The following is a 21869-nucleotide window of genomic DNA, read 5'->3' as shown; positions in this document are numbered from 1 at the left end:
CATTAGTAGATAAAGATTAGTTAACCTAATCAAACCCCGGCCTTCCATAGTTTGACACCACTTCTGACCCTGAACAGTTTTCCTCTTAGATGTTTTCACCAATATACACTGATCACCTTGGTCAATCTCCCCCTACCACCAATTCATCAACTGGATTCCCTGAATCGAGGTGTTAAATTTCAAATTCACTAATATAGTGACAATCAGAATTAAAATATCCAGAAATTAAAGTGTCCCCTAAGGGGAGAAAAATTAGCCAGGCTTCCAAGATTTCATTTAGGGGACTGAGCATCTGTTCCAAATTATAAATAGGATTAACATATAGATTAGCTAGCAATATATTCCTAAACGTAAACCTAACAGCCTTTTCTATTGCCAAGACAAGGATAACCCTTGAAACTTTCCAGTGGCCGTTAACCTTTAGATAACAACTAGACTTAATGGAAATTTACAAACCCCCCCCAAGGGCCGGCCTCTAACACCCTGGATGGCTGGTTCTGTAAAAATAACATATCCGTCGAACCCTGGCGTACCCTCCATCCACGTCTCTTGTAACATGATGAAGGAGTATGCTTGCAATTGGGAACGGAGGAGGGTGCCAGAAGAAAGAGGGGAGAATCCCCTGGTATTCCAAGACAGTAACAAAAGGTAACCCTCCCTAATAAAGGGGACTCTTAAGATCCTTTAGTTCTGTGATAAGATTTCTTAACAAAACTGCAAACCAGTGCCAGTCAGTATACCCATCTTCTTTGGACCTGGGCAGTACAGAGGTAACTTATTGGCCCTTTAAAAGTTTTGGATTCCAACCTGTTACAGGGAGCGACACAGAATCAGCTAAATGACCCCTGTTACGCTGTATCATCATAAATGGTACTAAATCATAGCACACCCGATGAAAATTCAGGGCTTCACTTAATAATATCTCATAGACTATCTGTTACGGAATCACCAATCTGATGAGATCATATCTTCGTAAATGAATACAATCAACCAATGTATGTCTTTCAATGTGATTAGGAATAACACTGGAATTTAATTAAAGAGAGCCAGCAGTTGGCCTCTATTCAGAGAGCTTTGACCTCCCTTGTCAAACATTTTATTTATTACCAAACTTGGATCATCGGGAAAGATATGATCTCTCAGATATTGATCGTAATTTCTGATCTCTCAGATATTGATCGTAATTTCCCCCTGCATTGAGACAAGGTTCCTTATCTATGTCACTTGAAGACATATTGGAGAATGTCGCCACCAGCGGTTCATCATAGAGTATAACTTGGCTGCTTCCCTTATTAGGATAGTTCTCCCCATTAGTGGCCGCCCTAAGGTCCCGATGAACAGGAGCAGACACGGGGAAGGATTTCTAAAATGATTCAATATGGTTGTTACAATTTCCCTTATATCTTCTGCTGTGAGCTGCAAAACAGGAGACCTATCCTTTCATGGCATGTTACCTTCATTAAAAAATTGGCTGTCCTCTTTTCCTTGCTCTTTGGAAGTTTTATCTGAAACTCTTCTAGCTTTACAGTCTAAGGCTGGACTACTATCAGGAGTACCTTCATTCGTTGTTGATGGGTCATCAATAGTTACTTTCAACATGTCTTTTTTCAGTTGTTTAAAGATTTCAAAAACAGCTAATTCTGGTTGTTTCCTAGTTGCTTTTCCTTTATACTTCATACCATCTGATAACCTTGATTCACAATATGTCTGTAACACTCCGTCCACCTGGACCCCCTGCTTTCTCAGATTTTCCAATGGGACCATCCCCGGTGTCTCAGAATTAAGTAAAGGGTGACTTAGTCATTCCAATTCAATTTCTTCAGGTAGCAGTACATTTTCTTCAGGATAACTACAGCCCCTAAAATCATTTTGTGCAAGTGTACGCAAACATTTGCGAGAACTCTTGTTTATATTTCACTGTGCTTTACTCACATAATTTTCTTCTTAGCTTTTTCCACTTTTTTGCTTTTTTACATGGTAAATTCACTGCATTACTTAGTTGCCCAATAAGCAGTGCTACATCGCTCGAGTTGCCGTCATGACCATAAGAAAACCCCAATGGTTCAATGACTTGTAGACGAGCAGACGTACACATCCACAGGAGATCCTACCCCGCTACTTCTCCTGTATTCAAGACATGAGACCATGCCCTGTCTAACAACAGCTATTGTACCAATACTGCAGCAAGTATTTGGAAGACAGTATCCATTAAGACAACCATATTGAATGTACCCTCGAGTTGATGAAAGCCTGTAGGAGGAGATGCCTGAATGAATATGAGAAAGAGCAAAGACAATGGACTGATGGCTTCATGGGAAAGTGTGCACAAAGTTCTGAAATGATGAATGAAGACAATGGTCCTCATTAGGAATCTGGCAGAAAACAATGGTGCTATTAGCACCATGGTCGATGCCGGAGTCCGCCATGGCAAAATGGGGAATTACCACCCCATTCCAAGGTTGGCGGTGTGGTAATTCCCCATGCCACCATGGCCCTTCCCCATTCCCATTTTTGCCCCATAGGGCATAATGGGAATGGGGAAGGCAGTAAGTACGGTACCACAAATTGCGGTACCATACTTACCTCGAGAGTCCATTTGCGGGCCCCTACTTTAACGGCTGGTCTAGACCAGCCGTTAAGGTTGGGTCCCACAAAGGGACCTCGTAGTAAGGCGTTAAGGGTTTAGCGGCGCCGACACCTTTTACGGTGCTGTTAACCCCTTAACGCCTGGGTCCTAATGAGGCCCAATGTATGAATCTTAGAGGATTAATGATGAAGTAAAGAATCAAGTGAACCTTAAAAATGTAAAAGAAGAAGATTACACGTTAGAAAGTGCTGCAGAAATCAAAAGGTAAATGAATCTAAACATGCTGAAATGCAAGATAGATCAAGTCATCATGTAGGCCAGCTACAAATAGTGAATAGAATGCAGGCAGAGCCACCATTGTTTAGAACTGTACATTGGTATCATGAAATAAGTAAGCCAAGAAATTATGAAGAGAAAATGAAAGGCTGTGTCGCAGTAGAATAACAGGTTGTTGGAGTTACATTGGTTGTCTGTCTGGCCTGAAGTCAAATGCTGAGAAGTCAAGGTCAGCTGTCTAAGTGGAAGAGGAACATGTGTGCAGAAGATGCATCCTCTCATGTGAAGGTGCAAGAAAGAACACAGAAGATGCCAATTCTTAATTCATTAAAACATTTAAAAGCTTGCAGAAATGAGTAGAATCGTGGTCTATTGTCATGTGAGCCAAAGCTGAAAATAGGGCTTGAACTTTGAGTTCCAGACATGATAGCGAGTGGCCTCACTCCCGTTCCATTCCTATGACAAGAATATTCTGGAAGGCCAAGTACAAAGAGAATTCACTCTCAGGGAACAATCAATGTTAAAGCCAGAAAAATGAAGACCAATGGAGAATGGTGATTGTGTCATGTAATACTTCTACAATGCCTTCCTGAATTGCAAGCACTGGTAAATATCTTATGCCTGCAAGAATGCTGGCTAGATGAGACTCATTACTTGAATGCCTTCACCACATATCATAATAAAGCCTTGAAAGGAAGAGTGGGCAGACCTTCAGCTGACCTGTGCATTTTTGGAAGAAGCTTGTAAAACTTAGATGTCGTCAAGGTAATTCAACCAAATCCATTTATCTAAATCTTGATTTTGAAATTGAACTCAAAATCTGACCATGGGTCACATGAACATCTTATTTTGATCAACTTATACTGGAATCCAAACAACCTTGCATGCATAGACTTTGTAAACATAGTCACATATGCAGTGACCTAAACATTGATTGTTTGGCATATGAGAAAAGCGCTACTTTGCCAACCTCATGGAAAGCATCAAACAAAAACACCTGGTTAAAAACATGGACACAAACACTAAAATCAAGGCATTTCCACATGTTACATGGTAACACCAAAGGCGATCTACATGGTGTAAAAACCTGGAAAAATGTAGTCCGGAATGCCACGTTAGACTACTTTTATGTTTCAAGAAACATGTTAGGAATGGTGGACAAAGATATTTGCAACACTTGCTAGTGATCACAAACCATTGACTCTTTCATTGATGATGTCGAACAATCAAGTAGAAAAAACATGGCAACACCCAATTAAGGCCAAATCAAGTGAAACCTGCATATGCATGAAATCAAATGAAGCCAAGAAACTCCCAGAAACATTGTCTGGATAGAGTGCAATCAACAAGGATCTGATTATATACTAGCATTATCAGCATATAAGGGTCAGCAACATTAGCGTCCCAGCAGCTTTTATAAAATAAAACATTGTCCTGATGTACAGATTAGTGAGCAGAGGCAGAGTTTGCATAAGGACATCAGAGAGTTCCTGGATGCTCCCCTAGTAGCAAGAGTAGAGGCAATTAAAAAAAGAAAACAAAAGTAGCAGAATTGAATAAAGACAAATGAAGCCCAGTTTCTACAGAGTGATGCTCTTGGTGCAATTTTATAATACAAAAGTAGTCCCCGCTCTAATTTATGCCTCGGAAACTTGTTTACCCAGGGATACGTGAGACCGATTGGAAGGAACATTTTGGCAAGCTATACTACAACTACCTAACGCAGTGCCAGTAGCCATTATTCGACACAAACATGGCCTCCTGCCATTATACGTAAGAGTAACATGGAAATATCTGTTACTCTTTGGAAACATACTAACACCATGCCCAATCCAATTCTAAATCTTGTGCAAAATCTGGAGGCTTATACGGATTGGGTTTTGAACTGATGGTCAGAAAGATGTCTTGCCATTTTAAGTGACCTGGGAGTTACTCTAGAAATTCTGAGCCAAAACCCAGCATATTTTAAAAGAATTTTAACAAATGACAAATGATAGAATCAGCAAGAGTAAATTCACTAACACATACGCTCACCGAAATCATGATGGCATTGTATAATATGACATCAAGTTATTTGAACAAAATTCCATCCAACATACATCGAGATTTGTACTTGAGATTTTGACTAAATATCTTGCGCAATAAAACCACATTGCAGAGATATGGTCTAGTCAACGACTCAATGTGCTGCAGACTGTGTAACAAGCATGGCGAGTCCTTGAACCATTTGAAGCTTTTTTTGCTAGTGCTCCGAAGACCGAGAACTCTGTATTTGTATACGCACTTGTCAAGACAATTTGGTTTAAATGCAGAAGCGTGGTGGAAGACCCTCTATGCGGGTCACTCACCAACATATACTCAAGCGTTAGCCACATTTCTGGAAATTGTTTTGGAAAAATTGTCAGTTGTATAAATATGAAGGAAGACAGATTTCTTTTTTTAAATGGTACAATTTTGTGAGAAACTAAATACCATAATAATTATAACACATTTCTTAAAGAGAATGTCATGGCAGAAAGCATGGGCGATGAGAGATGTTGGGCTACTTGGGTGTAGGACAGCTTCATGTCCTATCTGCCTGCACCTGGGTCTTGACTTATGTGCTGCCAATTGAACCGAATGTTCCAGACATGGCACAAGCATGCCAAACCAATTGTATTAGTCCATATAACTAAGGACCTTATAGCTTGACAAACCAGTGAAACACTGTGTAACTGATTTTGCTTACATACTTTGTATGAAGAGGTTATCATAAGTTGTCCACCTGATATCTGACAGACAGTAACAAACCTAGCTCATATATGATTGTATATCTAGATGTGTTTCTTAACCAATCCCAACCATTGAAAAGGTTTTTCACTGTTGTCACGCAGCGTGGAATCATTCTGCAACACAAAGAAAGTATATCATTGTATTTCATGTGGAAATCACTGAGAATGAGCATATGTCCTTCAGTGTTCATTGTAAACTCCCTGTTTTAGATAATTGCTAATAAAACAGCAACTTTGGTTCTTCTTCTTAGGTTTGTCCGGTTATTTGGACTCAGAATTATTCTGGTGTAATCCCATCGAGTAACAGATGCAAGTTTCCAAGGACCATATGCTCAGCCAGTTATGCCACTTTCAGTTAATGGCGTGGGATGATAGTTCACCGGGGTTGCGGTACACCCATACCTGACAATAAGCCCATTCATCTGAATAGATGTTTGCCAAAGTTGCCCTGCAACGTAAGATTCAGAAAGGGCAAATGGAGAGAAATATATTGTAAATACTTCGAAAATAACTTTGACTAATGGGAACGATCTGTCTGCACAGCCAAAAGAGCCGAGAAATGAGCCAAAGGATTACCTTCCTGTTCAGTGGGATGATGTTCCTGTCTTTCTGCAGAAGTAAAACTAAAATCACCCGACCCCTCTTTCCGCAGGTGTTCAAAAAGTGCCAGCATCAACACTTTGCCTGTTGAGAAGAGGGGCGGGGTGTTCAGGAAGGAATAATTCCCCAATCTTGGCGAAACTGGTAATGCACCAATTATTTGATTATGAATTTCTTGGGGTAAAGTCCCCAAGTCTTCCCCGAAATATACATGACTTCAGATATTTGTTCATGAACTACAGCAGTCGTTACAATCAAGATGCTGCAGTTTACCTCCTCCGGACCTCCCATCTCAGGAGTTTTATTGTCAGCCTTGGGAGACGGAGGAAGGGGCAAAGCCATAGCAAGTGATAGGCTTTGGCAGCTGTTAGTAAAAAGTAGAGGTGCTACTAAAATGTATTTTGGAGAAGAAACAGCTCTCTTCTTTTTCCTCATATTGTACACACAATTAAGGTGTGCCTGCCTAATAAGGGGGGAAAAAGAAACCACTTATACTAAAGGACAATATTGACAAATAATAAAGAAGCTTACTGAGCTTAGATGGAACACCAATAGCAGGGTGAATTAAACAGAGCCCTTTCCTGCCCCAGTGCCACAAGCCATCAAACAGCTAACAGCACTCATGGGGCACTCAGGGATGCCACACTTAAATGTGCATGACCCATGATTTTGTAGATTCCTCAGCTGGCTTGTGGGTAGGGTTTAGGTCTTTCAGCAGTTTAATGCAGATTCCTCATAAGCAACACTAACAGATACATCCTTGCAAGGTACAAAAGGCAGTAGAGAACGGCCCGGAGAATCTAACAGCACTCAGGAGGCACTCCTTCTCTTCTAACATATGTGAAAAGACAATCAGCCTTCTATAAGAAGCATATGCTTTGCAGCACATACTCATCTGTGTCATTTCCAGCCTTGCCTGCTGAGGCTGCAAGTCACGTTTGAACTGCCAAGGGCATGAGACTCGACTATGAACCCGGCGCCACCAAAAGACCCTCATAATCCATTGCACTCAGCCTGGTTTTTTGTCCACTATGTCCCCATAATGTGACAAGTGGCCAGTGTTCATGGCTTGCAGTCATACCCAGTGTCCACAATCCATGGGGCCCAAATCAGCAAATCACAATTGTCCTTTCCGGGGGCCAGGACCACTTCCCAGACACCAAAGTTTGATCACTTTCCTTTGTACCTACATTTTGACACTTTGGAAAAAATAAAACACTTGACAGAATTCCAAAGCATGGTTTTGGGCCCTTGCTGATCCTCTGTGTGCAAGTTTGCTGTAAATCAGTCCAGCACTTCAGGTTGTAGCCACTAGAAGATTTATTTTCCCATTCAAGCCTATCCCAATGTGAATGATATACCACATAATTTATAATTGTTCTTTTATAATGCGCTTTATACCGGAGACCAGTTTCTAAGTGTGAGACCGGGATTCATACCTGTGTTGCTATGCGTTGTATTGCTTCCAAGACAAATGCATTGCCCCTGAGCTATCCTTCCGGCCCAAAAAACATAGTCACTAATCGCCATGCCCACTTTAACGCCATTGTCAGTACCTAGTGGCCATGGCCAGTGGCCAGATTGGCAACGACCCATACAATCTGGATACTATCCAGGGCCACAGGGTATGCCTCAGGCATCAAAGTTCTATCACTATTTTGTGCACCTGCACTTTCCGGGCCCAAGCCCAGTGGCCACTTTAACTACCTCGTCAGTCCATTGTGCCCATACCCACTTAAACCCCGTAGCCGGGTCCTGGTGGCAATGGCCTGTATCCGGACAGATTTACATGCCATAGAAAATCTGGTCACTGGCCATTGCCAGAGGCTATACCTCAGGCACCAAAGTTATATCACTATTAGTTGTACCTACATTTTGACAGTTTTTTGAAAAATAAAACGCAGGCCAGATTTGCAAAGCATGTTTTTGGGTCCTTGTCAATACTCTGCTCACAATTTGCTGCATGTCTGTCCAGCACCCACGTCTGTCCAGCACTTCGAGATGTAGCCATGACCAGAATTTATTTTCCCTATGACGCCTATCCCGATTAAAAACTATATGGGACCCCCCCTTACAATTTTGGCCTTTCTCGACAAAATACCTTCAAACACTGCATACGTTTTCATGACACAGTCTATAATCTTTTTGCAAACTTTTCTGCAAATTTGTCAAATGGCCCCAAAGCTTTAAGCCAATCAAATATTTTAGGACCCCCATTCTTATTTTGCCCCCTCTTGATGAAGTGGCGCCTAACATTTAAACAACATTAAAAGTTGGGTCTACATTTTGTGCACTTTTATTGTACAGTGCCAAAGTTATAAGCCACCTAATAACTGCACTTCACCAACCCTCTATGCACACATATGCATGGATGTCCTCGAATATTAGTCAAGTTCCAGAACATCGCAGCCATGTTCGGAAACATTTGAGGTGAAAAACATCTGATTTATGGCTTTTTCTGGCCATAACCCATCCGATACTCATATCCCTTCGACGCGCCAGATTGTAATGTTGTTTTTTCTATAATGCTTTTTCAGTGATGTTCGCAGACTATGGGTGCAGTTCGCAAATGCAACGTGGCTTTCAATTTGAAAAGTTTGAATGCACCTCATGTTTTAATTGACCAATCTGCGGCCGGACATGATGTCCACGAACGTCACTTGGCCTCCTTATTGGCTCAGAGTTGTCTGCGGACACTAAATCAGGAAGTGAGTCTGCGGCCCGAATGGAGATATCACAATTTGTTTTGCACCTACTTTTTAGCCATTTTAATAAAATCTAAAGGATGGATTAACACAAAATTTACAAAAGCAGGCTTCTTGGACCTGGCTGCCTCTCCTCGTGCAAGTTTGGTGCAAATCCCTCCAGTGGTTTGGGATCTAGCCTAAAGCAACATTTTTTTCTATTCATGTCTATCCAGATTTCAAAAGTTTTGGGATCACCCTATAACTCCCCCCTTGACAAAACTGCACGAAGGTTCACCAAACAATTCAGAAGTGGTTGTAAAATATGAGGCTTCGTCAAACTGCACCAAAGCTATAAGCCATGCAAACATTTTGGGACCCCATTCTAATGGTGCCCCCTCTTGACGAAACGGCACCACAATTTTCAACAACATTCAAAGTTAGGTCTAACTTTTATTCAATATTGTTGCACGGTTCCTAAGTTATATGCCATCTAATAACTTCTCTTCAACAACCCTCTATTGCACACATATGCATGGATGTCCTCGATCATTTGTCAAGTTCCCGAACATCACAGCCATGTTTCAAAACGTTTGAGATGAAAAAACATCTGATTTTGGCCTTTTTCTGGTCATTACCCATCCCATACTCATCACCCATCACCTCCCCAGAGATTGTTTCATTTGTTTGACAAGTGTAATGTTGTCTTTTCTATAACGTTTTTACTGTGATGTTCCACACTATGGGCGTGGTTCGAAAATCCAACATGGCTTCCATTTTAAAGGTTTTAACGCACCTCATGTTTTTAATTGACCAATCCGTGACCAAATATGATGTCCACAAATGTCACTTGGCTCCCTGATTGGCTCAGACTTGTCTGCAGACACCAAATCAGTAAGTGAGTCCACAGACCGGGTGGAGATATCACAATTTTCTTTAGACCTAGTTTTTGGCAATTTTAATAAAATCTGCTGGATGGATTAAGACCAAATTTACGAAACAATGCTTTCAGGACGGGGTCGCTTCCCCTTGCGCAAGTTTGGTGGAAATCCTTCAAGCAGTTTGGGATCTAGCCCAAGCAAAACATTTTCTATTCATGTCTATCCGGATTTCAAAAGTTTTGGGAGCACCCTCTAACTCCCCCCCCTTTGAAATAACCACACAAAAGTTCACCGAAACATTCAGAAGTGGATGTAAAACATGTTTTCCAAATGTTGTGAAGATTCGTCAAAACGACACCAAAGATATATTCCGCCCAAAAACTGCTTTCCTATGTGGGTTGAGCAACTTACCCCTTAACTACAGGCAATATATATATATATATATATATATATATATATATATATATATATATATATATATATATATATATATATATACAATATGCATGTATTAGTGAGAGAGATGTCTTTAGGAAGTACAAAGTTCAAACCTTTAAATATCCCTGAATATAAATGACAGGGTTTCCCATCTTCACAACCTGTGTACAAATGAATCTTGAGAAAATTATCTGTAATTGATGTTTTGAAGAGTGTTCTTATATTATAAAATGACTGTGCAATGTATGACTTTCAATATCTGTTTTGGCACAGGAATCCCCAAATTTCCTAATGAGAATACCGCCCCTGAAGAGGTGGAGGAGGGCGACCCAGTGGTGCTGCAGTGTAATCCTCCAGAGGGCATTCCACCCCTGCACATTTACTGGATGACAAATGGTGAGATGTATTTTTAATAGAGAAATTTCTTGGATACCTGTCAAACTATCCTTCAATATCCATCCTCCATCCGCACCTATATTCTTATCCGGCTTCACAACAATATTCATTCTGTGGTTTATTTTTCATTCCCATGTACAAGCTTAATAATGTTGCAGTGTGTGATAATGTTGCTCTCTGTTGTAGACATAGGCCATCATTATGAGTAAGCCGTTAACCCGTCTGTACAACTCTCTGGTTACCAGCACACTCGACTTACTGTTACCGGTGCCTGATATCCCTGGGATACCGGGATATTACGGGTGCTGACAACGGTGGTAAGTTCCCATCCCATGGAGTCCAATAGGACTTCATGGGATGGGAACTACTGAATCAACGGTGCAGGTGATTCAGTCATTTTTCTGCCGGTAGGGGCCTGAACTCCCAGCAGGTCAAGCTTGTCAGTAGTTCACTGCCCCTACCGGCAGGCTCAGGGTGAGCCAGTCCCGTAAAAGTACCAGCATTTTTTCCGGCATTTTTACCGGACCGGCTCCCCATTAATCAGGACCATAGACTGTTGGATTTGGTCTGCTCTATAACTAGTAATGCCATACGCATGTTCTACAAGATATGTATTTGTATTGCCCTGTGGTTATCACTGCTGCGTGTGATGCTTGAAATAATATATATTAGCACCCGGGTTGGGGGGCGCAGCCAATCAGGTTCCTTGGTTCACAACTGAAAGGCGATATAGGGAACCTATTTCTGGAGTGTGCAAAACCTTTGTTATTGCAGTAATGCCAAAGATGAAAATAGATGATCTCTTCAAACCACCTGCTGCAGAAGTAGAAGGTCTGGTGACTTGCATAAATCACCTAGTGATAAATCATACAAAGTATTTTGACCTCTGCTAACTGCGCATGGCACACAGATTCCAAAGAATTGACTGACTGGTCAGTTACCAAATCAATTTTTGCCAAAGCGGTTATTTTTATTCAGTAAAGAGCCAAAGTGAGTACTAATGTAAACACACAATAAATATTAGCTATAGTTTGTTGTTTGTACAATCATGACCCAATGGCAAATTGATGAGCACAAAAAAGTATAGATATATCACAAAATTATTGACACATTTGTCTCATGAACCAGCAAATGGCCAAAAAGGCCAATTGACCAAGAAAAACATTTAATACATTTGCCTAATGAATGTGCCACAAGAAAATTGTACTGATTTGTCCCCAAAAAATGTGTTTTGCCACATTTGCCTCAAGAACTAAAATATGATCAAGAAAGTAAATTGTCCAAGAAGAACACTTAACACATTTGCCTGTCAGAAAATGTATAGAAGAACAATTGACCTCAAAAAACATTTAACTCATTTGCCTACAAAAGGAATTTAACTCATTTGCCTGCCAACACATGTTTCAACATGCTACGGTCTTCATCAGGACCAAAAATCATATCTCACGTGGGAATACTGATAACCTAGACAGTGCACCACAATATTGATACTGTCTGGTGTGGTGTGTGCCTAGAAACTTGGTTTTGGTTGCATTAGGTCCACAAAGTGTACCAACTATTTATCTGCAAGTATGCAGGCAGCTGGTTTACTGCAGGCAAATTATGCTGAGAGTGTTATGCCTGGAAGTTATATTGTCAGTGAGACATTGAAGTATAACCCAATCTATTCTGCACCTGCCCAGGATGACCATATCTTTTGGCTTTTAAGTATGCGAGAAAATGCAAGATAACAGACTGTAGTGCAGAACACCCAGGATTACCATTGGCTCTAAAGTGCAACAAAATTCAAGATAACAGACTATAGCACAGATCACAGAGTGTGGGAGAGACGAGATGAACTCAAATACACTATTCAGATTGGGTTATACTGCAATATCTCGCTGACAATATAACTTCCAGGAATAATTCTCTCAGCTTAATTTGACTGCAGTAAACCAGCTGCCTGCATACTTGCAGATAAATAGTTGGTGCACTTAGTGGACCTAATGCAACCCCAACCAAGTTTCTAGGCACACGCTGCACTGGACAGTATCAATATTGTGGTGCACTGTCTAGGTTATCACTATTCTCAAGTGAGATATGATTTTTGGCCCTGATGAAGACCGTAGCAGGTTGAAACAAGTGTTAGCAGGCAAATGAGTTAAATGTTTTTTGAGGTCAATTGTTCTTCTTGGCCATATTCTGACAGGCAAATGTGTTAAATGTTCTTCTTGGACAATTTACTTTCTTGATCATATTTTGGTTCTTGAGGCAAATGTGCCTAAACATTTTTTGTGACAAATGCGTATAGTTTTCTTGTGGAACATTAATTAGGCATAAGTGTTAAAAGTTTGTCTTGGTCAATTGGCCTTTTTGGCCATTTCCTGGTTCATGCGACAAATGTGGCAATCATTTTGTGATATATCTATACTTCTTTCTGCTCATCAATTTGCCATTGGGTCATGATTGTACAAACTATAGCTAATATTTATTGTGTGTTTACATTTGTACTCACTTCAACTCTTTACTGAATAAATATAGCCGCTTTGGCAAAAATTGATTTGGTATCTGACCAGTCAGTCAATTCCTTGGTTCACTGACTGATACTCCCGATCACAGCCCACGTTCCATGGAACCTGTTGGCTGCTTACCCCACTCCGCCATCTTCTCCGCACCCACGCACTGGATCCCCTTCTATTTGTTTACTAATCTCAACCTGCCTCCCCTACCCTAATTACCTGATTGTGGCAGCAGCTCAACCACCTGCGCTGCAGCACCTTCACTGCATTTTCTGCTCACCAAAGAAATGGAGGAGGGGCTCCGTACGGAGCCCTGCATTCCACAACCATGGCAGGAATCTTGGCACAGTATTTTCTTTGAATGAATATGCCCTGTTCTTTGAATGAAAATACAAATTTTTGTAATACCCTGGGTTACCACTTTGGTAACCCGAGGTGCTAATAGCCTTAGTTACCCGTTCCACAAGCTTTACCCGGAGATAACGTCCCGGTGCCCTTGTTAAAAGTCCTCTCATCACTCGGGCCTTTAACTCAGGCCGCCGAGCTGCTAACGCCCAGTATAGCCTGTAGAAAAGGTACTAACACTATAGAACAATATATAGTGCTAAATGATGGATTCCTCCCTCTTCTAAGCTTTCTCAAATGATATGTTATTATTATTACGTTTATGGACCTCAGATTAATGATGGACTGATTTGGCCTTGTAGGTGTTTCATCCTCTAAATACCGTTTGAGCACAGACATCTAAAACAGACGAAAAACTTACCGAGCTACTTTACCAACAGTTTCAGTGCATAAATACCCCTACGCTGCTATATATAACTAGCTGCACTTTGTGGGATGGATAAGGATTTTGTTAATGCACTATTTATGTTTATTTTTTTAATGTGTGAATGTTTGGTATAAAACTGATGTTGAACGAGCAGTGTGTTCATTGTTACAGTTTACACTGCACAGCAGACATCAGGATGTTGATTGTTATCCTTAGCGTTGTGTACAAAACTGATAACTGCCTACATCTGCTTTCACTGGAATGTTAGTGAATAGTTAATTGTAATAGTACCTTGCTTCATTACCCTCATTGTTGTTCCTGCTAAGGCTAAGGCAGGTGTCAATTATTTCCCTGTCTACTGAAAGGCATTATCCCTTTATTAAAATTACTTCACCTTTTATTAAGTAATCAAACTAGCAACCCACTGAATGTCATTTAATCAGAAACACTATGGCTAAGAATTGTTCCAGCTGCCTAGCTCAGTGGTGCACTTAGTCCAACGCCGTCCTCTGAAGTAACCCTTGTTGCCGCCCTATAAGTTTGAGGGAAGGTCTGCTTGCTGGATGTTTACTTCACAGTATGTGTTATTTAATTGATGTACAATGAGCTACTGCACAACTGGAATATCGCTTGTTCTTTGACTAGATGATATGCCCTTGTTTGATTGATAGCCTGTATTTATTTCTGAGCGGTAGATCCTGTTGCTCTCTAAGCTGTGGTATTCTTTGTTTTCAAGGAAATTGAGTACACTTCTGGGTCGTGGTGGTTTGATGCTGCTCACGTTACAGCGTTGGCTTCTCTGAGCTGACTTTACATAGAAGACAACGCCAAATGACTCATTATAGTTGAACATTTGCTTTCTTTCAGATTTGGTTCACATTCCCCAGGATGAGCGCGTGTCCATCGGCCTGGATGGGAATCTCTACTTTGCCAACACAGAGGAGGAAGACAGTCGGAGTGACTACTACTGCTTCGCTGCCTTCACCAGTATGAGAGTCATTGTCCAGAAGAATGCCATGACCCTGACGGTCAATACCAGTAAGAGTCGGGGCAGTCAGTGGAGAGCCTAAGGGAGTAAATAAAATGAGTCTCTGTGGTGGTAGAAGGTTGTATGGTCAAGCAGAGACACAAAATGCACTCTCATAAGACACACAAGGCAACATGAATCCTACAGTAGAACACCCTGCAGTTGGCACACCATATCCACCTTACCTTGTCAATTCGATCACCTGGAGAAGGTTGCATTCTCTCAATAGTAGGATCTGCTTAATTGCCTTTATCAGCCAAGTGCTTCCCTACAACGCCTGACCTTATCATGGGGTTCTGTATGGTATGCTCTGTACAGCTGATGAAGGAGTTGTTGAGTGAATCATTTAATAATAATAATAATAATAGTAATAGTAATAATAATAATAATAATAATAATAATAATAATAATAATAATAATAATAATAATAATAATAATAATAATACATCAAAGTGTATTGTGATTGAATGAATGTCAATGATGTGTGGCCTGTGCTAGACTGCATAATTTGAAATTGTTGTCGGCATGTGTAGATTGTTGATACAGTCTTGCATGTTACTATTGCTTTTGTTTCTAAATGGATATCATTTTGCAATATAGCAAAACACTTTATCGTAGAGCAAGGGTGGGGCTATAGAGAAGGGCACATGTCCTATGGCCCTCAGTGCATCACCTCCTCGTAGAAAGGGATTAATTTAAGCAAACAAAATAGTGACCATCCGCCATCTATGTGATTATTAATATCTTTTAGTGATGCTTAAATCTTTCATTTATGCAATATTTCTGATCCCCCTTGAAGTAAGAGCAATTGCCTCCCTCCAGGATGCTCAGTGAATTTAGTTCAGTTGTTCATGTAAAACACCAAAACCATTCTCCCTTATCATCAGTTTGAGTTTAGAGCTGGCCTCTCATAGCTGGAACAGTGGGAGCCTAGGAACTATATGGGTGAATGATAATACTGCAAACCTGGCTTGGCTGTCAAGTCACACAGCTTAATGAGGAACACCTAAGTATGTTTTTTTCTGCTGAAAAGCTTTCTGGGAACTGAACAGCTCAGGTCCCAAGGAGAGAACATGCGAGTCGTCTGCCAAGAGAAAGAGAAACCTTTGTGAGATATCCCCTATACAGTAATCCCATTATATGCGCACTCTTCTTTTCATTGCTCATATAATGATAAAATTGTGGGTGTGAGCTGATAAACCCTCTTTTCCTTTCCTGTTTGTTTCCCCTTCCTTCCCTTATTCTTTTGTCTTCTGTCTTCTTATGACTTACTCCCAGTCTTCTAAGGAGTGCTTCAAGGATCCATCCTCTCGCAAATCCTGTTTAACCTTTAAATGGAACCTCTGGGAACATTATTAAAATAACCAAATATATGAAGTCATCAATATGCAGACAATACTCAGTTGTAAATTACATTAAAAAGCCCACACAGCATCAGTTGCCTCCAAGATTACTTAGACATCATCCAGTCCTGGATTTCACGTGCCTACCTCAAACTTAACCCATCCAAGACCAAATGTGTTCTTATCAGTCCCCATGCCAAGCAACGCATTGTCCAGTAAGTCAATTATATGCACCTAGAAGAATTCAGCAAAATGCTCAGGCTTCACCATTGCCAGCAGCCTGTCCTTTCAGAAACACGTCTCCAAGACGGCCCAAATAGGCTGGTCCCAAATGTCCACCCTTTACAAAATCAAACTCTTAATCGTGCCAGAGGACTTCTGGAGCATAGTGCAAAACGTTGTGGTCTCGCACATCAATTGAGAAAATTCCCCTTTGATAGGGATCCAAGCTGCTCATTTGGCTCCGCTAAAAGCAGACCACCGTGCTGCAGCACATCTTTTTACAGTCATGCTGAAATGTGTCATTATCACTGGCTTGAATCACAACTCGTCTGTAAAGAGAAGTTCTGCAAACTATCCTTCTCTTGTCAGGCACCCATCATTTGGAACTCGATTCCAGTCTCCACTTGGAATGATCTCAAAATTATTCAATTTCCCAAACCTCTCTATACAGGGATTTTTCAACAACACCTGAACAAGAACTAACCTCAATGGATTTACAAACTGATACACATACTCTATCTCACAGTGCTGTGCTACTGCTGCTCTCATGCTAATCCTTGCTTTAAACAATACAATACAATTAAAATGCACTTTAAACTTTAACTTATTATTTTTCTACTGTCTTTCCTCTGGTTTGCCTTAGCGACAATCCACTTAATATTACCCCAACTATAATATCATTTACCCCGTCTCCTAATGAAACTGCACACTCCTTCAACATCATCATCCTTCAAATCTATGTATCTTTGGGTCGGAGGGAGGGACACCGTGTATGATCTCTGTTCCAATGCCTTCTATCTCCTATTCCACCATTAACACAGTCGTCCTTTTGTTTGGCTTAAATAGGTCTAGGATTACTTGTGTTTCCCTGCAGTTCCGGCTGGTCTGCCCCCTTAATTTTGTTATTCCTTGATTTACACATGACTGGTCCCCATCTGAAATGCCACAGACAGGCTGAGAAACAGTGGTATGGAAAGTTGTCGTGAGCAATGCCCTTGGTTAATATTGATGTCAAACATTCCACCCACCATATTTATGGTTATATATCTCCCTTCCCCATGGCTGCCAGTCCTCTGACATGCCAAAGTATTTGGCCCATTATTGTGCACTGCCCCTCTCCTAAATTGCACTGTGAATGAGAAAAGAAAGCCTTTACATCCCATCACACCCTCTTATTCCCATTTCAATGATTGAAAATTAAAATTTGAATGAACTTTCAAATGATCTTATAGAAGTAACTAAGGACAATGCAAATGTGTGTATGCATTATGTAACAGGTGCAGTGCACATCCATGTATATATACATGTAACCATATGTGTGCAGATATAATATGTATTAGGTAGACATTGTTAGTATTATGTATTGTAACCAGTCTGAAAAGAGTATACAACAAACATGCTATTTCTTCAGTATCTTGTTGTTCTCCTCTATTACTGTCTTTCACAATCTCTCATAGTGTGGGTTATCTCGAGGCAGTGATTCTTCTCTCATATTGGGGCTTTTTAGCCATCAATAATGAAATGCCTCAATAGTTTCAACTTTTTTCCATAACTCCCTGGGCCCAACTCAAAACACTTTTTCATCAGTTCCAATTGAATTTACTATTCCAAATAAAAAAGTCTGATATGAGGACATAGAAATTGCAGGTTATTTACATTTTTTTTTTTAATCCGGTAAGACTGAATACCTTACCAGTGAATGTGTACACATGGTGGCTGAGCAAAGCTATACATGCCACTGGACTACTAAATAGACCCAATTTACATGGGTACGATGGTAATGGCTGGAAGAGTAGTTAGTCATGTACCTGGAAGTCCACGTAGATTATGGAGATTCACAAAAATGCTGCAACAACCTGCCTCTATTGTAACCAGACATTATATTGGAAACCGAGACACATTTAGAAAACTATTCCTTATGTTACATCTATGTCTCTTGAAGGAATTTCACTTCTCACACTCTTTCACACCACTTCAATCTTGTTTTCTGTCATTACATTTTCTTAACATTCTCTTTTAAAGGAGAACGAATCTTTCTAGGAACCTGCTATTGATAAATGTACTGTGTTACTTCCTAATTCTATGCCTGGTGTCTGTCACTTGTGGAATATTTATTTATTTTATTGTATATGCATTTTTCTTCAGCACTCTTTCTTTCCAGAATCTTTTTGGGCACAGTACATAGGGTGGGAAGCAGAAGTTACATTAAGATAGACAAGCAGTAGCAGGGAAGTTTCAGTGACTGGATTATGTTGGGGAAACAGGTATGCATGTAGGCTCTTTTGGAAAGGGGTGATTACATTACATTACATTACATTTGTTATGCGCACTATTGACCCTCGGGCATAAAGGTGCAGACTACAGAGAAGGACATACAACACCAAGGAGACAACTATAAGGAGAGATGTCCAGGAAGCCTTCAAGGAGATTTTCTGAGATACCCAGTAACATAGACAATGCCGTTGGAAGAACCTGAAGTTTTTAGGGATGCAGGCGAATAAGAGGGTCTTCAATTCCTTCTTAAAAGAGAGGAGGGAGGAGTGACTCCTCAAACTTTTAGGAAGATTGTTCCACAGGGATGGGGCCTTCACATTGAATGAGTGATGAAAGGTGCTATGTGGATGTGAAATGTTAGGGTGCTCCATGAACTTGGTAAATGCTTGATTTTGTGTGTGCGACATAGGTACACTGATCATTGGGTGTGTGGAATCATTTGGAAAGCACTGTGCAAGTGCAGTTGGTGCATGGGCACTGGAGCAATTGGCAGCAGAAACACTTTGCAACTGCTGTTAACATTCCCATGTCTGTATCTGTGGAGTGTCTGTCTCGTGAATTCCTAACAGAGGTGGGCACTTCTGCTGGAACCTGCCCTAGTACATCTCAGAGTGCACACAGTAGAACAGTGATGATAGGTGGACCAATAGTCAGCAAGGCCATGGTTTCCATTTATTGAAGCCCGAGCCCTGAGTGACTTTCTAACACTAGTAAGAAGATGAAATCAACATAACGCTGTTATGAATTTTACTCTTCAAATACTATGTATCTATGTATCCACACATATAAATTCAGGTTTCCAGCCTATTTTTTTAATGATAGTTTTGGATAGTCTTTGAAAACGGCACTCTCCACTTGCATATGCCGGGTGTGCTGCCATTAAATACTTTTTCTAATCGTGTTATTGGGGGTTGAATGCATTCACGCATCTTACAACATATGCTTAAGGAGCCACACAGTCTTTCGCAAAGTCTCATTTATGTTTTCATTCATGTTTTTATTGATTTCCAAATTCAGAAGCATTTGTTGTGCATATTTATGCATCACTTTGGTTTGGTCCATCCCCATTCTACTGAACAGCTCTCCCTCTCCCCTCTTCCTATTAATATTGCAAACACTGTAACTTTTCCTCTTTCTCAGTTCACCTTCTGTTCCTCTCCTGCTCTGTGTTAAGTCTCTTCTATAAACTCAGTTTGCTCTCCTCTAGCTCTGTTCTTCTTCCCAACAATCTCTTTCTCTCTCTCTCTCTCTCTCTCTGTCTCTCTCTCTCTCAGTCTCCCTACCTCCTCCTCACTCCCTGCATATCTCTCTTCTTCTTCTATGTACGTCGCTCTACCCTTTTCTCCCTCTCTCTTCCTCACCCTTTCTATGACTCTGTGCTCCTCGCTCACTCTCTTTCTCTCTTTGTCTCAGCCCCTCCACATCCCCTCGCTCTCCCCCTTTCTATAAATCTCTCTTCTTACCCCCCTGTCTCCCTCCCTCACTCTGCCATTGGTATCTCGTCTAGGTCCCTTTCTCTCCATATTCCCCGTTTCTCCCCCATCTATGATCATTCGTTTAAGTTCCCATGGGGACTTCAACCTGCAGCTTTTATCGTTCTAAATTTTGCATTGGTATCGTTTTGTCAATAGATTTCTTTTTGTTCATATCGTTTTTTGTATTTCTTCCATTTTCATGGCTTCACTTGTGTTTTATTTTTTGTTCTATTTCAGTTAAGCATTCTAACTCCTCCCAGTCCCCTCATGCCGCCAGCACCGGGGGTGAGTGCCATCAAGCCAACCTTCCTGTATGAAACCTGCAATTGTTTGGTTGATTTGAGGTGTGAAGTAACAGAAAGATGAATGTCTTTAACACCCCCTTGCCCTCAATACATTCACCCTGGAATGGCGACCCAGTGCTACCACTTTCTAATGTGCGTTAGTCTTCCTTTATTTGTGTCTATTTAATGCCATCTCTGTCTCTTCAAATGTACATAGTGCTGCAGACATATGTCAGTAGATGCTCTTGAAGTATGATTAAAGTAGTGTAGACATCACCATTGCTCTCTTTTGAAATCCGACAAATGCTAATATTAGTACAGTGTGCCATTGAACGCCAGAATGGCTCGCATTATGTGTTTTGTGGATGAATCCCTTTTAATACATCTTTGAAGCCTTCTGATTAAGAACTAGGTTCTTAGTGACAGATATAGATTTCCAAAAATATTAAATGCTTTATTTCTGAAATTCTGAATCTATTGTTTAAACAAGGTTGCTAATCCATTAACATCCTGTACCTTTTTTTAACGCCAACAAAAAAAAGAATCTTTGTACTCGAATGGATAGAGGTGCCTTCAATCCACTTTGTTTTTCCCATAGCAGGAAAGGTATGTTTTTTTTTTCTTTCCATGTATTTAAGGGTAGCTAAATCAAGCTCATGGGAACTCTTCTCTATCATGTGCGAGCTAGAGTCCCCTACAGCCATCCCTTCCTCCTGCACCAAGGATGTTGCTTGGTGCGCTAATATCTAAAACACTCTCCTGAACAAAATAGAGATACTACAAAAAAAAAATCGTCTCCCAAAAATCTACCTTTGTGCCCAATAACCATACCCACCCAATCCCCCATGCCCACAGACCGGTCCGACCAGCCCCAATTTGACTTTTGCCCATTGGAATTGATGGAGGTCTCTTTGCAGATGTTTGCAGACAATGTAATAGCCACCCGCTCTCCCGTTACATGCAGCGTTCCCCAAGGCTTCTGCGTCTCCCAGCATTGTATGACATTGTTATAAAACTGCTATCGACTTGCTAGATGGACTAGGCATCTCATATAACAACTATGCAGACGACACGCAGATCCTTCTACCACTAACTGGCAATTACGCCTCTGAGTCCGACACTTTGAGCTCAGTGTACAAAACAATTCAGGCATGGATGACATCACACATGTGAGGTCTGAATGATGACAAGACGGACATCCTTCTCGTTGGCACCCATATGGTCCTCAACAAACTTGACAAAAGCTAAAGTTCCTTCATTATGGAGGGGATATCAATCCCAGTATGCAGCGATGTTAAGACCTTAGGTATCTACCTTGATGCTACCCTTTCGCTAACACAG

The 21869-nt window shown here is 40.8% G+C and overlaps 1 protein-coding gene across 5 annotated transcripts in view; it reads left to right on the top strand.

Annotated features, from left to right (window-relative positions):
• The window catches only part of CHL1 (cell adhesion molecule L1 like), a 780691-nt gene that overhangs the window by 397937 nt on the left and 360885 nt on the right, over positions 1-21869 (top strand). For 4 of the 5 annotated variants that reach the window (XM_069643529.1, XM_069643531.1, XM_069643532.1 and 1 more), the window contains exons 6-8: positions 10511-10633; positions 14771-14941; positions 20482-20529. In XM_069643529.1, the coding sequence (XP_069499630.1) occupies positions 10511-10633; positions 14771-14941; positions 20482-20529 (342 nt within the window). The remainder of the gene's footprint in view (positions 1-10510; positions 10634-14770; positions 14942-20481; positions 20530-21869) is intronic. The other variant, XM_069643530.1, reaches the window with a different exon arrangement.

The sequence above is a fragment of the Ambystoma mexicanum genome, chromosome 2p, assembly GCF_040938575.1.
Source record: "Ambystoma mexicanum isolate Mex_15411 chromosome 2p, UKY_AmexF1_1, whole genome shotgun sequence".
Lineage (NCBI taxonomy): Eukaryota > Metazoa > Chordata > Amphibia > Caudata > Ambystomatidae > Ambystoma > Ambystoma mexicanum.
The sequence above is the reverse complement of the archived record's forward strand: the minus strand, read 5'-3'. Positions and strand labels throughout refer to the sequence as shown.